The 12,046-nt window shown below is 36.7% G+C and overlaps 1 protein-coding gene across 1 annotated transcript in view; it reads right to left on the reverse strand.

The window, feature by feature from the left end:
* Positions 1–8,256, reverse strand: part of CLIC2 (chloride intracellular channel 2) — a 22,879-nt gene extending 14,623 nt beyond the window's left edge. The window contains exons 1-3 of the mRNA XM_029930199.1: positions 8,225–8,256; positions 2,194–2,407; positions 1,943–2,068 (exon numbers count right to left, since the gene is read on the reverse strand). Of these exons, the coding sequence (XP_029786059.1) occupies positions 1,943–2,068; positions 2,194–2,249 (182 nt within the window). The 5' untranslated portion in view covers positions 2,250–2,407; positions 8,225–8,256. The remainder of the gene's footprint in view (positions 1–1,942; positions 2,069–2,193; positions 2,408–8,224) is intronic.
* Positions 8,257–12,046: the final 3,790 nt, after the last annotated feature.

The following is a 12,046-nucleotide window of genomic DNA, read 5'->3' on the forward strand; positions in this document are numbered from 1 at the left end:
TAGCTGCACCAGCTCACATTCTCATGAACAGTACAACAGAATTCCTTTTTGTCCACATCCTTAACAACACCTGTTGTTTCTTGTGTTGTTGATTTTAGCCATTCTGACAGGTGTGAGCTGATATCTCATTGTAGTCTTGATTTGCATTTCCCTGATGATGAGTGATGTTGAACATGTTTTCATGTCTCTGCTAGCCATCTGGATGTCTTTTTGGAAACATGTTTATTCACATCTTATGCCCATTTTTGAAAAAGTGTATTTATTTATTTTGAGAGAGACAGAGACAGTGCAAGTGGAGGAGGCACAGAGAGAGGGAAACAGAGAGAATCCCAAGCAGGCTCCACATTACCTGCACAGAGCCTAATGCACGGCTTGAACCCACGAAGCACCAAGATCATAACCTGAGCCAAAACTAAGAGTTGGATGCCCAAGTGACTGAGCCACCCAGGTGCCCCTTTTGCCCATTTTTAAACTGGATTGTTTTTTGGGTGTTCAGTTTTATAGGTTCTTTATATATTTTGGATACTAATCTTTTATCTGATATGTCATTTGTAAATATCTTCTTCCATTCCATAGGTTACCTTTTAGTTTTGTTGATTGTTTCTTTCACTGTGCAGAAGTTTTTTATTTTGATGAAGTCCCAGCAGTTTATTTTTGCTTTGTTTTCCTTGCGTCAGGAGACTTATCTAGTAAGAAGTTGCTATGGTCAATATCAAAGAGGTTACTGCCCGTGTTCTCCTCTAAGATTTTGATGGTTTCCTGTCTTACATTTACGTCTTCTTTAATTATGGCAAAATCTATGTAAAATCTGCCCTTTTAAGCATTTCTTACGTTTACAATTCAGTGACATTAATTACATTCACAGTGTTGTGCAACCATCACCACTATCTATTTCTTTTTTATTTCAAGTTTTTATTTAAATTCTAGTTAGTTAACATATTTGGTAAAATTGATTTCAGGTGTAGAAATTTAGTGATTCATTACTTAGCTATAACACCCAGCGTTCATCACAAGTGGCTTCTTTAATCCATTTTGAATTTACTTTTGTGTATGGTGTAAGAAAATGGTCCAATTTCATTCTTTTGCATGTTGCTGTCCTGTTTTTCTAACACCATTTGTTGAAGAGACTGTCTTTTTCCCATTGAATATTCTTTCCTGCTTTGTCAAAGATCAACTGACCATATAGTTGTGGGTTTGTTTCTGGGTTTCTATTCTGTTCTATTGATCTATGTGTCTGTTTTGTGCCAGTACCATCCTGTCTTGATCACTACAGCTTTGTAATACAAACTGAAGTCCAGAATTGTGATGCCTCCAGAAACAGATCCATAAATACATAGCACAAACCACTGGTTACTAGAGGGAAAAGGATTGGAGGACATGTGCAAATGGGTAAAGGGAAGTGGGAGATACACACTTCCAGTTATGGAATGAGTAAGTCATGTGAATAAAAGGCACAGATAGCATGAGAAATATAAAAATACTTTGAAATATTAAATCTAATATCTTTGTGTATTTAAAGTTAAAGGGGGGAAGTTTATGCATAATAGATGTGATTCTCAACCTGCAGAGCTTACAAATCAGACTAAATCTAAAGCTGTTTCGGAGTTGAAGATCTTGTGAGGGTTCTACAATAACACAAGTCTAATTTCTATCAGTATAATGCCCCCAAACTTCATTATAGCTGAAATTTCCTGCCCTTCCCAGGTTTCTAAATCTATCCTTTGCCCTTTCCTTATATACTGCCAACATTTCATAAAGTTTTAATAGCTTTATATATATTAAGTAAGTAATTATGTAGTAAACTTTTGTAATCATATATAGAGTAGTCAAGGGGATCATTGAAAAAGAGATGTCTAGAAGTAAGAATTCTCAATCTTCAGTAAATAGGGCAATAAAATAGATTTTCTCAACAACAACAATAATATCCTGTAGAATGCTGTACCTTGGAGGAGCCAGTGTCTGCTCTAGAAACTCCTCAATTTTAATGAAGTCTGTTTTCAACTCCTTGTTATACACGAGAAAGGGAGGATTGGTGCCTGGGGCTAAGTCCTTCAGCTCTTCAGGCTTTCTAGAATTATTGAAAATAAGCAGCATTAGGCCTTTAGTTATAGTATACATTATACAAACACAAACATTATATTGGTGTCTACTGATTTCAATCTCCAGAATGAAACATGTCCTGATTTCTCTTACCTGGTCATGTCAACTGTAGTTACATTGAATTTAACTCCTTTAAGCCAGAGGATCATAAAAAGGCGTTGGCAAAAGGGACAGTTTCCAATACTCTCTCCATCACTTCCAGCCTATTAAGATAAAGGAAGGCCTCATTCATTCATTCGCTCCAGTATGTATTGAGTGCCTAATGGGAAATGAGCCAGTTGCAAGAGACAAAATTGGATTCTGTCGTCTGTGGGCAGAAAGAGATAATGAATCAAATAAGTTGATGGTATTTAAAACGACAAGTGTGATTAGTACATAATAATAATAGTTCATTCTATATATTACCAGGATTTATATAACCATTTCCTGTTGATGGGCATTTGAGATATTCCAAAAATTTTGCTATGCTAAATATTTTAGCAGCAACTATTTTGGGGAATATAATTTGTTTCACTGCTGAGATTATATCTTTAGAATTAATATTTACATTGAGAATGTTGTGAAAGACTAAGCGCATTTTCCTTTTTAATAGATCCTGCCAAATTTCCTTCTTGAGAGGCATTTTCCATATGTTTGTTGCCCATTTGATTTCCTTATTTTGTAAAGTGTTCATGACAATCTTACATTTTTTCTATTAAAGTAATGACATTTTTCTTATTGATTTTGAAATTTTATTTGTGTACTGAAGATATTAACACGTTTTGATCCACGTTACATGTATTTTAAAACATGGCTTATGTAAAATTTAGATTTTACATAAAAACCATTACTTTGTTCCTCTCTGCAGTCTAGTTTTTCTGATCTGTTTACATGACCATTATATATATCAAGATTACAAAGAAAACCCTGCCTTTCTTATTTTGTTTTATTGTAAAGATGTTCTCTTATGTTTTGTTTTAGTATCTTCATAGTTTCACTTTTTGCATTTGTTATAACTCTTTGGAATTTATTTTGGCAGAGTTATATTCGGACTCTAGTCTATGTATTTAATTTTTTTTAACAAATAGTTGATAGTTGTTTTAACACCATTTATTTAAAGATCCATCTCTGGACCAGCCTTACTCTGATGCCAAAACCCACAAGGACACTAGAGAAAAAGAAAACTACAGGTCAATATCCCTGATGAACATAGATGAAAAAATCCTGAACAAAATGTTAGCAAATAGCATACAACAATACATTACAATGATACTTCAGCTTGATCAGGTGGAATTTATTCCAAAGATGCAAGGATGGTTTAAAATTCAAAAATCAATGTGATAGAGGATATTAAAAAAAGGATAAAAACCATATAACTATCTCAATGGATGCAGAAAAACCATTTGACAAAATACAACATCCATCCATGGCACAAAAAACTCTCAATAAAATCAATTTGGAGGGAATGTATCTCAACACAACACATATGAACACTCCACAGCTAACGTCATACTCAGTGGTGAGAAATTGAAAGCTTTTCCTCTAAGATCAGGAACAAGGATATTCACTCTTACCACTTTTATTCAACATACTACTGAAAGTCCTAGCTGCAGCAGTCAGACAACAAAAAGAAACAAAAGGCATCCAAATTGATATAGAGGTAAAACTGTCACTATTTGCAGATGACATTAGAACTAATAAATTAATTCAGTAAAGATGCAGGATACAAAATTAGTATACAAAAATCTGTTGCATTTCTAAACACCAATAACTTAGTAGCAGAAAGAGAAATTAAGAAAACAATCCCATTTACAATTGCATTAAAAAGAATAAAATACCTAGGAATAAATTTCACTAAGGAAGTGAATGACCTATACTCTAAAATCTATAAGACACCGATGAAAAAAAATTAAAGATGACACAAATAGATATATTGTGCTCATAGATTGGTAGACTTAATATACTTAAATTTTGTTAAAATGTCCATAGTACACAAAACAATCTACAGATTCAATGTAGTCTCTATCAAATGCTAATGACATTTTTCACAGAACTGGAACAAGGAGTTGTAAAATTTGTATGGAATCACAAAAGACCCTGAATAGCCAAAGTAATCTTGAGAAAGAACAAAGCCACAGGTATCATGCTCACTGATTGCAAACTATACTACAAAGCTATAATAATCAAAACAGTCTGGTACTGGCACAAGAATAGACACTTAGATCAATGGAACAGGATAGCCCAGAAATAAATCCATGCTTATATGGTTAATTAATCTATGACAAAAGAGGCAAGAATACGTAATAGGGATAAGACAGTCTTTTCAATAAACGGTACTGGGAAAACTTGACAGCTACATGTAAAAGAATGAAACTGGACCACTTTTGTTTTTACACTACATACAAAAATAAATTCAAATAAATTCAAAATAAATAAAGACCCAAACGTGGGACCGGAAACCATAAAACTCCTAAAGGAAAACATAGGCGGTAATCTCTTGGACATCAGCTTTAGCAACATTTTTATGGCTGTGTCTCTCGAGGCAAGGTAAACAAGCAAAAACAAACTATTGGGACTACACCAAAATGAAAAACTTTTGCGTAGCAAAAGAAACTTTTAACAAAACAAAAAGGCGACCTCCTGAATGAGAGAAGATATTTGCAAATAATATACCTGATTAGGGGGTAATATCCAAAATATGTTAAGAACTGCTGGGGCACCTGGGTGGACCCCTTCGTTAAGCATCTGACTTCGCTCAGGTCATGATCTCACAGTTCGTGGGTTCGAGCCCCGCGTCGGGCTCTGTGCTGACAGCTCAGAGCCTGGAGCCTGCTTTGGAGTCTGTTTCTATCTCTCTTTCCCTCTCCCACTTGCGCTCTCTCTCTCTCTCTCTCTCTCTCAAAAATAAACATGAAAAAAGAACCTATACACCAAAAAAATCCAAATAATCTCATTAAAAATGAAGACCTGAATAGACATTTCTCCAAAGAAGACATACAGATAGCCAACAGAGAAAGATGTTCAATGTCACCAATCATTAGGGAAATGTAAATCAAACCCACAATGAGATATCACTTCACAAAAATCAGAAGGGCTAGCATCAAAAATGTAAGAAATAACAAGTGTTAGAGAAAAGGGAACCCTTGTATACCTTCAGTGGGGGTGTAGATTGGTACAAGGACTGTAGAAAACAGCATGGAGTTTCCTCAAAAAATGAAAAATAGAAATACTATATGATCTAGTATTTCCAGTATTGGGTACTTACCCAAAGAAAAAGAAAACACTAATTTGAAAATATATACACACCTCTATGTTTATTGCAGCACTCTTTACAATAGCTAAAATATGGAAGCAACCCAAGTGTCTAGCCATAGATGAATGGACTGTTACTCGGGTATAAAAAAGAATGAGATCTTGCCGTTTGTGATAACATAAATGAATCTAGAGAGCATTATGCTAAGTGAAATAAATTAGACAAAGAAAGACAAATACCATATGATTTCACTCATATGTAGAATCTAAAGCACAAAACCAGCAAGCAAACGAACAAAACCCTCAAACAAACCCAATCTCTAGATATACAGAACAAACTTCTGGTTGCCAAAGGGAATGTGGGTGGAAGTGGGCAAAGTAGACAAAGGGAATTAAGGGCATAAACTTCCAGTTATAAAATAAATAATTTATGGAGAGGAAAATCCCAGCATAGGATATACAGTCAATAATATTGTAATACAGGTGTTTGGTGACAGATGTAGACTACACCTATCATGATGAACACTGAGTAAACATCTTATATGCCTGAAACTAGTATAACAGTTTATGCCAACTCTACTTCAATAGTAAAAAAAATAATGGTGAAAAAAAGAAAAAACACCTTTTGTTCACTGAAAACAACACATTTTTCTGCTTTGCAATTTTATGTAAATTTGAATTTATCTGTGGCCCCTCCATTCTGTCTCCCGGTAAATATTTAACATAGACCACATATATATATATAAATAGCCCCCACATTAACTCTAAGGTTTTTAAAAAATTGTTAATATTTATTTTTGAGAAAGAGAGACAGAGCATGAGACGGGGAGGGGCAGAGAGAGAGGGAGACACAGAATCGTAAGCAGGCTCCAGGCTCTGAGCTGTCAGCACAGAGCCCAACGCAGGGCTGGAACCCACGAACCATCAGACCATGACCTGACCCGAAGTCAGATGCTTAACTGACTGAGCCACCCATGTGCCCCAATTAACTCTTAGTTTTAAACTGATACAAATTCTTTGAAGAAAGGATGTGCGCGTTATTTATAAAAGAGTATGTAACAGAGAAACAACCCATATGGGGTCGGCAGGAAGGTCTTTACGAGGAAGTGGCATTTGAATTAGGTTAAAGAATAATTAAGGGTTAGGTAGGAGAATAGGCATGAAGAAACCATTCTAAACAGTAAATATCATGTCCAAAAGCCTTGCAACATGCTTGAGCCTGGCATTATAAGGAACTGAAAGAGAGTTAACACGTCTGGCATTCAGAGAGTGAGGGAGAGGAAAGAAAAATTCAGTAAATTGAGCTACATGGAAGTTAAAATCTGCTTTTCAAAAGAACTGTTAAGAAGATGAAAAATGTTTGGGGTGCCTGGGTGGCTCAGTTGGTTAAGTGTCTGGCTTCAGCTCAGGCCATGATCTCACCGGTTGTGGGTTCAAGCCCCGCATCGGGTTCTGTGCTGACAGCTAGCTCAGACCCTGGAGCCTGTCTTCAAATTCTTTGTCTCCTTTTCTCTGACCCTCCCCTGCTCATGCTATCTCTCTATGTCTCTCAAAAATAAATAAAAAACATAAAAATAATTTAAAAAAAGAAAATGAAAAATGTATCCAAATATATAAAATACATGACTAAAAACTCTTACAAGTCAATAACAAACTTCCAACTTAAAAATGGGCAAGCGATTTAAACACTTTATGAAAGAGATGCATATGGCAAATAAGACAGGAAAGAGGCTCAACATCATTCGTTAACAGGGAAATGAAAACGAAAACCACAACAAGATGCCACTGCACACACACTGGAATAGCTGGAATTTGAAAGATGGACCATACCAGGTATTGGTAGGAGTGTGGGGCAACTGGAACAGATACACTGTTGTGAGGAGTGTAAAATGGTGCAAATGGTTTGTAAAGAGCTTGTCAAAGGTAAAAAAGGACCATATGACCCATCAATTCTAATTCTAGGTGTTTACACAAGACAAGTGAAAGCATATGGCCATAGAAAGACTTGTACATGAATGTTTATAGTAACTTTATTAATAACAACTAAAAACCTGGAAACAGTACAAATGTCTTTCAGTAGGTAGATAAACGAATGTGCTATGTCCATACAATGGAATACTTCAGCAATAAAAAGGGATGAGATATTAATGCACACAACAATTTGGGGAAATCCCAAAATAATTATGCTGAGTAAAAGAAGCCAGACAAAAAAGAGTACATACTGTATGATTCAATCTATAGGAAATCCTAGGAAACACCAATCTATCCAGACAAAAGGCATATTGGTGATTCCCTGGTGGTGGGGTAGTGGGATACAGTGGGGAAAATTTGCTGAAATGAGACACAAAGGAAGTTTCTGAGGTGATAAAAATATTCTATATTTTGATTAGGGTAGTAGTTGCATGTGTATATACATTCATCAAGAGTCATTGGATTGTGCACTTATTTTATGTAAATTATAACTCAAAGTGTCTTAAAATAGAAAAGTTCAAAAAGTAGGGAAAAAAACCCTCAAATTAATGATATCATGCAGTCATTGCAGAAGTTGCAGTGACAAAAGTTAGCGTATGACTCTGGAAAAGGAAGAACAAGATCACTGGAGGAGAAGAAGTCAAGGATCTGAGAGGCCAGAGCATTGGAAGGGAAGGGTCATCTGTGTAGATATTAAAATCACCAAGAATTATGATAGGAATAGTTTTGGAGAGAATACAATAGTCCAGAAGCTAAAAATCCTTAAGAAATGAGGAAGAGTGACCTAGTGTTTGGAAGACTACCATCACAAGAAGGGGTGGTTTAGTCTGATTTTATGACTTGACTTGTATTTCTCTGCATGTGGGAGGTAGTATGGTCTGGAAACAAGAATGAAGAGCAAGGATACCTAAAGGACACATACCTCATTTCCAGGCTCCGTGGTAAGAGGAATGAGGAAGAAAGGGTAGCCACTTCTCGGGGCGCCTGGGTGGGTCAGTCAGGCCTCCGGCTTGGGCTCAAGTCATGATCTCATGGTTTGCGGGTTGGAGCCCCACGTCGGGCTCTGTGCTGACAGCTCACAACCTGGAACCTGCTTCAGATTCTGTCTCTCTCTCTCTCTGCCCCTCCCCTACTCACACTCTGTTTATTTCTCTCTCAAACATAAAGAAACATTTAAAAAAAAATTTAAAATTAGGTAGACACTTCTTGAGACGGCTATAGCTGATGCAGTGTCCTCACAGGAAATCCAAGTTTTAGATACCTCAACCTCTACATGTTCCACACTGAATTCCTCCCCTTTTCTTTACTCCACTCCTTGACCTCCTCTTTCTTTAGGACTTATAATTGTGTGAATGACATCGCCATCTGCTATGGACTGAATTGTATCCCTTCCCGGATCATATTTTGAAACTCTAACCCTAGTATTTGCTGGCAAGGCTTTTGGGAGGAAATTACGGTTAGAGGAGGTCATGAGGATGGGGCCCTCATGAGGGGATTTAAGGCCCTGATAAGAAGAGATCAGAAAGCTTTCTCTCTCCTGTCCTCCTATGTCTCTCTGCCCGCCATGCAAGGACACTGAGAAAGCAATCATCTGGAAGCCAGGAAGAGAGTTCTCACCAGAACATGACCATGCTGGCACCTTGATCTTGAGTATCCAGCCTGTATAACTGTGAAAGGATAAACGTCTATTGTTTAAACCACCCAGTGTGTGGTATTTTTTTATGGCAGCCATAGCAGTTAAGACACTATCTCCTCAGTTGTCCAAATTAGAAAACTGAAAATCATCTTTCTACTTTACTTCCAAATTGAATCCAACACTAATTCTTGTCAGCTTTACCTATAAATATCTCCAAATAAGTTTAGTTCTTTCATTTGCCATGGCTATTACATCATTCATTTATTCAATATTTACTATCTGCTCAACACTGTTAGGTGCTAGCTACCCAAGGCCAAGCCATCAGCATCTCTCATCTCTTGGACTTATTATTTTGCTTTTGCCTCATTCTGTAGAAGAAAATAAAGGGCCCTTCATCTTACAGTTGCTCTGATCTGTCATTTCTAACAATATTAAGCTCCCGGAAGCCCTGGGTATAATCCTAATGTTTTTTGGCAAATTTTCCTTTCCCTGGCAATAGGTGCAACAGAGGAAATGATGCTTATTGTTATTCTTTTGTGATGTCAGGAGTGAAGAGCTATGGAAAGAGGCAACCGACCTTGGTAGCTGTGTTTTTTTTTTTTGTTGTTTGTTTGTTTGTTTGTTTTTGATTTGTAATGGAAGTCAAACTAACGATCCAATCAGAACTGGGGCTAGTGAGTACAACCGTGATTGTGGGTGGGAAGCAGGAAGAATAATGGAGTCTGATAATAGATACAGCAGGAAGGGTGGATCACCTTTGGCAAAAGGAAAGGCAAAACACTGGTGGGGGAAATGCAGTCAAGTTTACAGGAAAACTGATTCCCCTCTCCTGTTTATAATATGCAGATTTAAAGTACCATCACAGAAAATTTCAGGATGTAAATTCCTTAGCCTGATTGATGAATTACCACCTCTTAAGTATATTTAGCTGGCAAGGACAGGATATGGTCATCCACAAAAACAACCTTTTCATTTTGTGTTTCTGATTTAAGTTTCTAAAAATGAAAAATTATAATAGCCACAATATCTGATATTTATTGAATGTTTATGATGTTAACAACTACTGTCTTTTACAGAGTTGGTAAAGGTGATCCCATGATATAGGTTGTTATTAACCTTGTTTTACAGGTGAGTAAACTGAGGCTCAGAGAGCCTGATTTGCTCAAGTACAGTCAGCTAGACAAGAGCTGATGAGTATTTACTCTTCTCATGTAGCAAGTTCAGAACCCAAATTCTTAAACAGTCTTCTCCCATCTAATAGTTTTGTTGGATTTTAAAAATTAATCAGTTCTTATGATAGTTTTTATTATAGTTCTAAGAGTTTGAAAATGATCCTATAATTCAGAGAAAAGTATAATTTTTTTTTTCCACATAAAAAAAATTTTTTTCCCTTGCTGTTAGGGTTAGGGCATGTGCCTGGTATCCTGCAGTTCAAAGACCTCTCCTGAGAATAAAACCTCAGACTTCTTCTAGGATGAGACTAAACATGGCAACCATCTACAAGCTGAGGCAAGGAGGAGATTTGGCGCTCTAAAGACTCTTTAAATAGATATTCAATTGATGTTTTTTATTTTCATTTCTACCTTCTCACCCATTTTCAGAAACACTACCAATTTTTAAATGTTTGGGGTCATTTCCGGGATAACTATGCTGTTTCTCAGTTTTCTTATTGTGTGTTCATGAGTCTGCTTTCTCAGATCAAGGGTTAGGATTAGAGTTAAGGTCAGGGCATATGCCTGGAATTTTGCAGTTCAGGATCTCACCAGAGAATAAAACCCCCGTCTTCTCCTGGAGAAGGTAGTGTTATGGTTAGGGTATGTGTCTTGTGTTTTGCAGTTAATAGATTTCTCCAGAGAGTTAAGATTTGTGGTTAGGAGTTAGGGTTAGGGTAAGTACTGGGTCAGGACTAGTATTAAGGTTAGGGTTAAAGTTAATGTTTAGTAATTAGAGTTTAGAGTATGTGCATGTTATTTTGCAGTTCAGAGACCTCTCCTGAGAATAAAACCCCAGGTCTCTGCTGGTATGGGAATAAATGTGGCAGCCATTTATGGACATGTGACAAGGTGGGGATTTGAGGCTCTAAATACTCTTTAAATAGGTATTCAATTGATTTTTCCATTTTTATCTCTACCTTCTCACCCATTCTCAGAAATACTACCAGATCTTAATTATTTGGAGTCATCTCCAGGATAACTAGGCTGCTTCTCAGTTTTTCTTATCATGTGTTCTAGAGTCCTCTTTCTCAGTTCATGGGTTAGGGTTAGGGTAGGGTTGCAGTACATGCCTGGTATATTGCTGCTCAGAGACCTCTCCAGAGAGTTCTGTTCAAGGTTAGTGGTTTGAGGTTACAGGTTAGGGGTTAGGGTATGAGATAAAATGGCTTTGACAAAATGTTACATTCAGAATTTTGGCCCAAATGTTAGGTTTTATAACATTATGTGAAAATCTACTAAAACTTCATTTTATAGTGTTGGTAGAGAACGCAAAAACTATTTGACAATGAACAATAAGCCAGTAAGATAAACTCGGAATTTAGAGAAGATAAAATGTATGTCAGAAAACCCCTTGTTCTTCGTTTCTGGTCATAAATCTTGCCCAGGTCATTCAGAGCTGAAAGGCGATGTTTTCACTGACTACATAAAACACAAACGTGGTGTGATATAAATTTTGGGGGGGTTGGGATATAGATTCTTAATTGTGACAAGAAAGTGCTTCATCTCTTGGAGGCAGGCCATCCATGTTATGAGGAAGAAGCTGTGGGAGGGTTTTGAAGCCACAGCCAGAGGTAGCTGGGAAATCACAGTCTGCTTTAAGCTTTAGAAAGAAACTGCGTGATTTATGAATGAGATATTACAGATAAAGAGCAGTGCTTTTTAAACGCCCTCATTACTATTTTTCAGGCCTCTCAATCCTTATACCCCATCTCCATATCTTTTACGGAACTTCTAGAGATCCGTGGAACACATGTTACAGCAAAGCAAAACAAAGACCTGCACCAGATGATACTCAGGTTTCTTTCTGGAAATCTATAATTTGTAGCAATGTCATTAAGTAAGCTCACATCTAAAGGATTCGATCTGATGAAATTCTGGAAAATTTGCTAAAAAG

This window comes from Suricata suricatta, chromosome X, assembly GCF_006229205.1.
Source record: "Suricata suricatta isolate VVHF042 chromosome X, meerkat_22Aug2017_6uvM2_HiC, whole genome shotgun sequence".
Classification (NCBI taxonomy): domain Eukaryota; kingdom Metazoa; phylum Chordata; class Mammalia; order Carnivora; family Herpestidae; genus Suricata; species Suricata suricatta.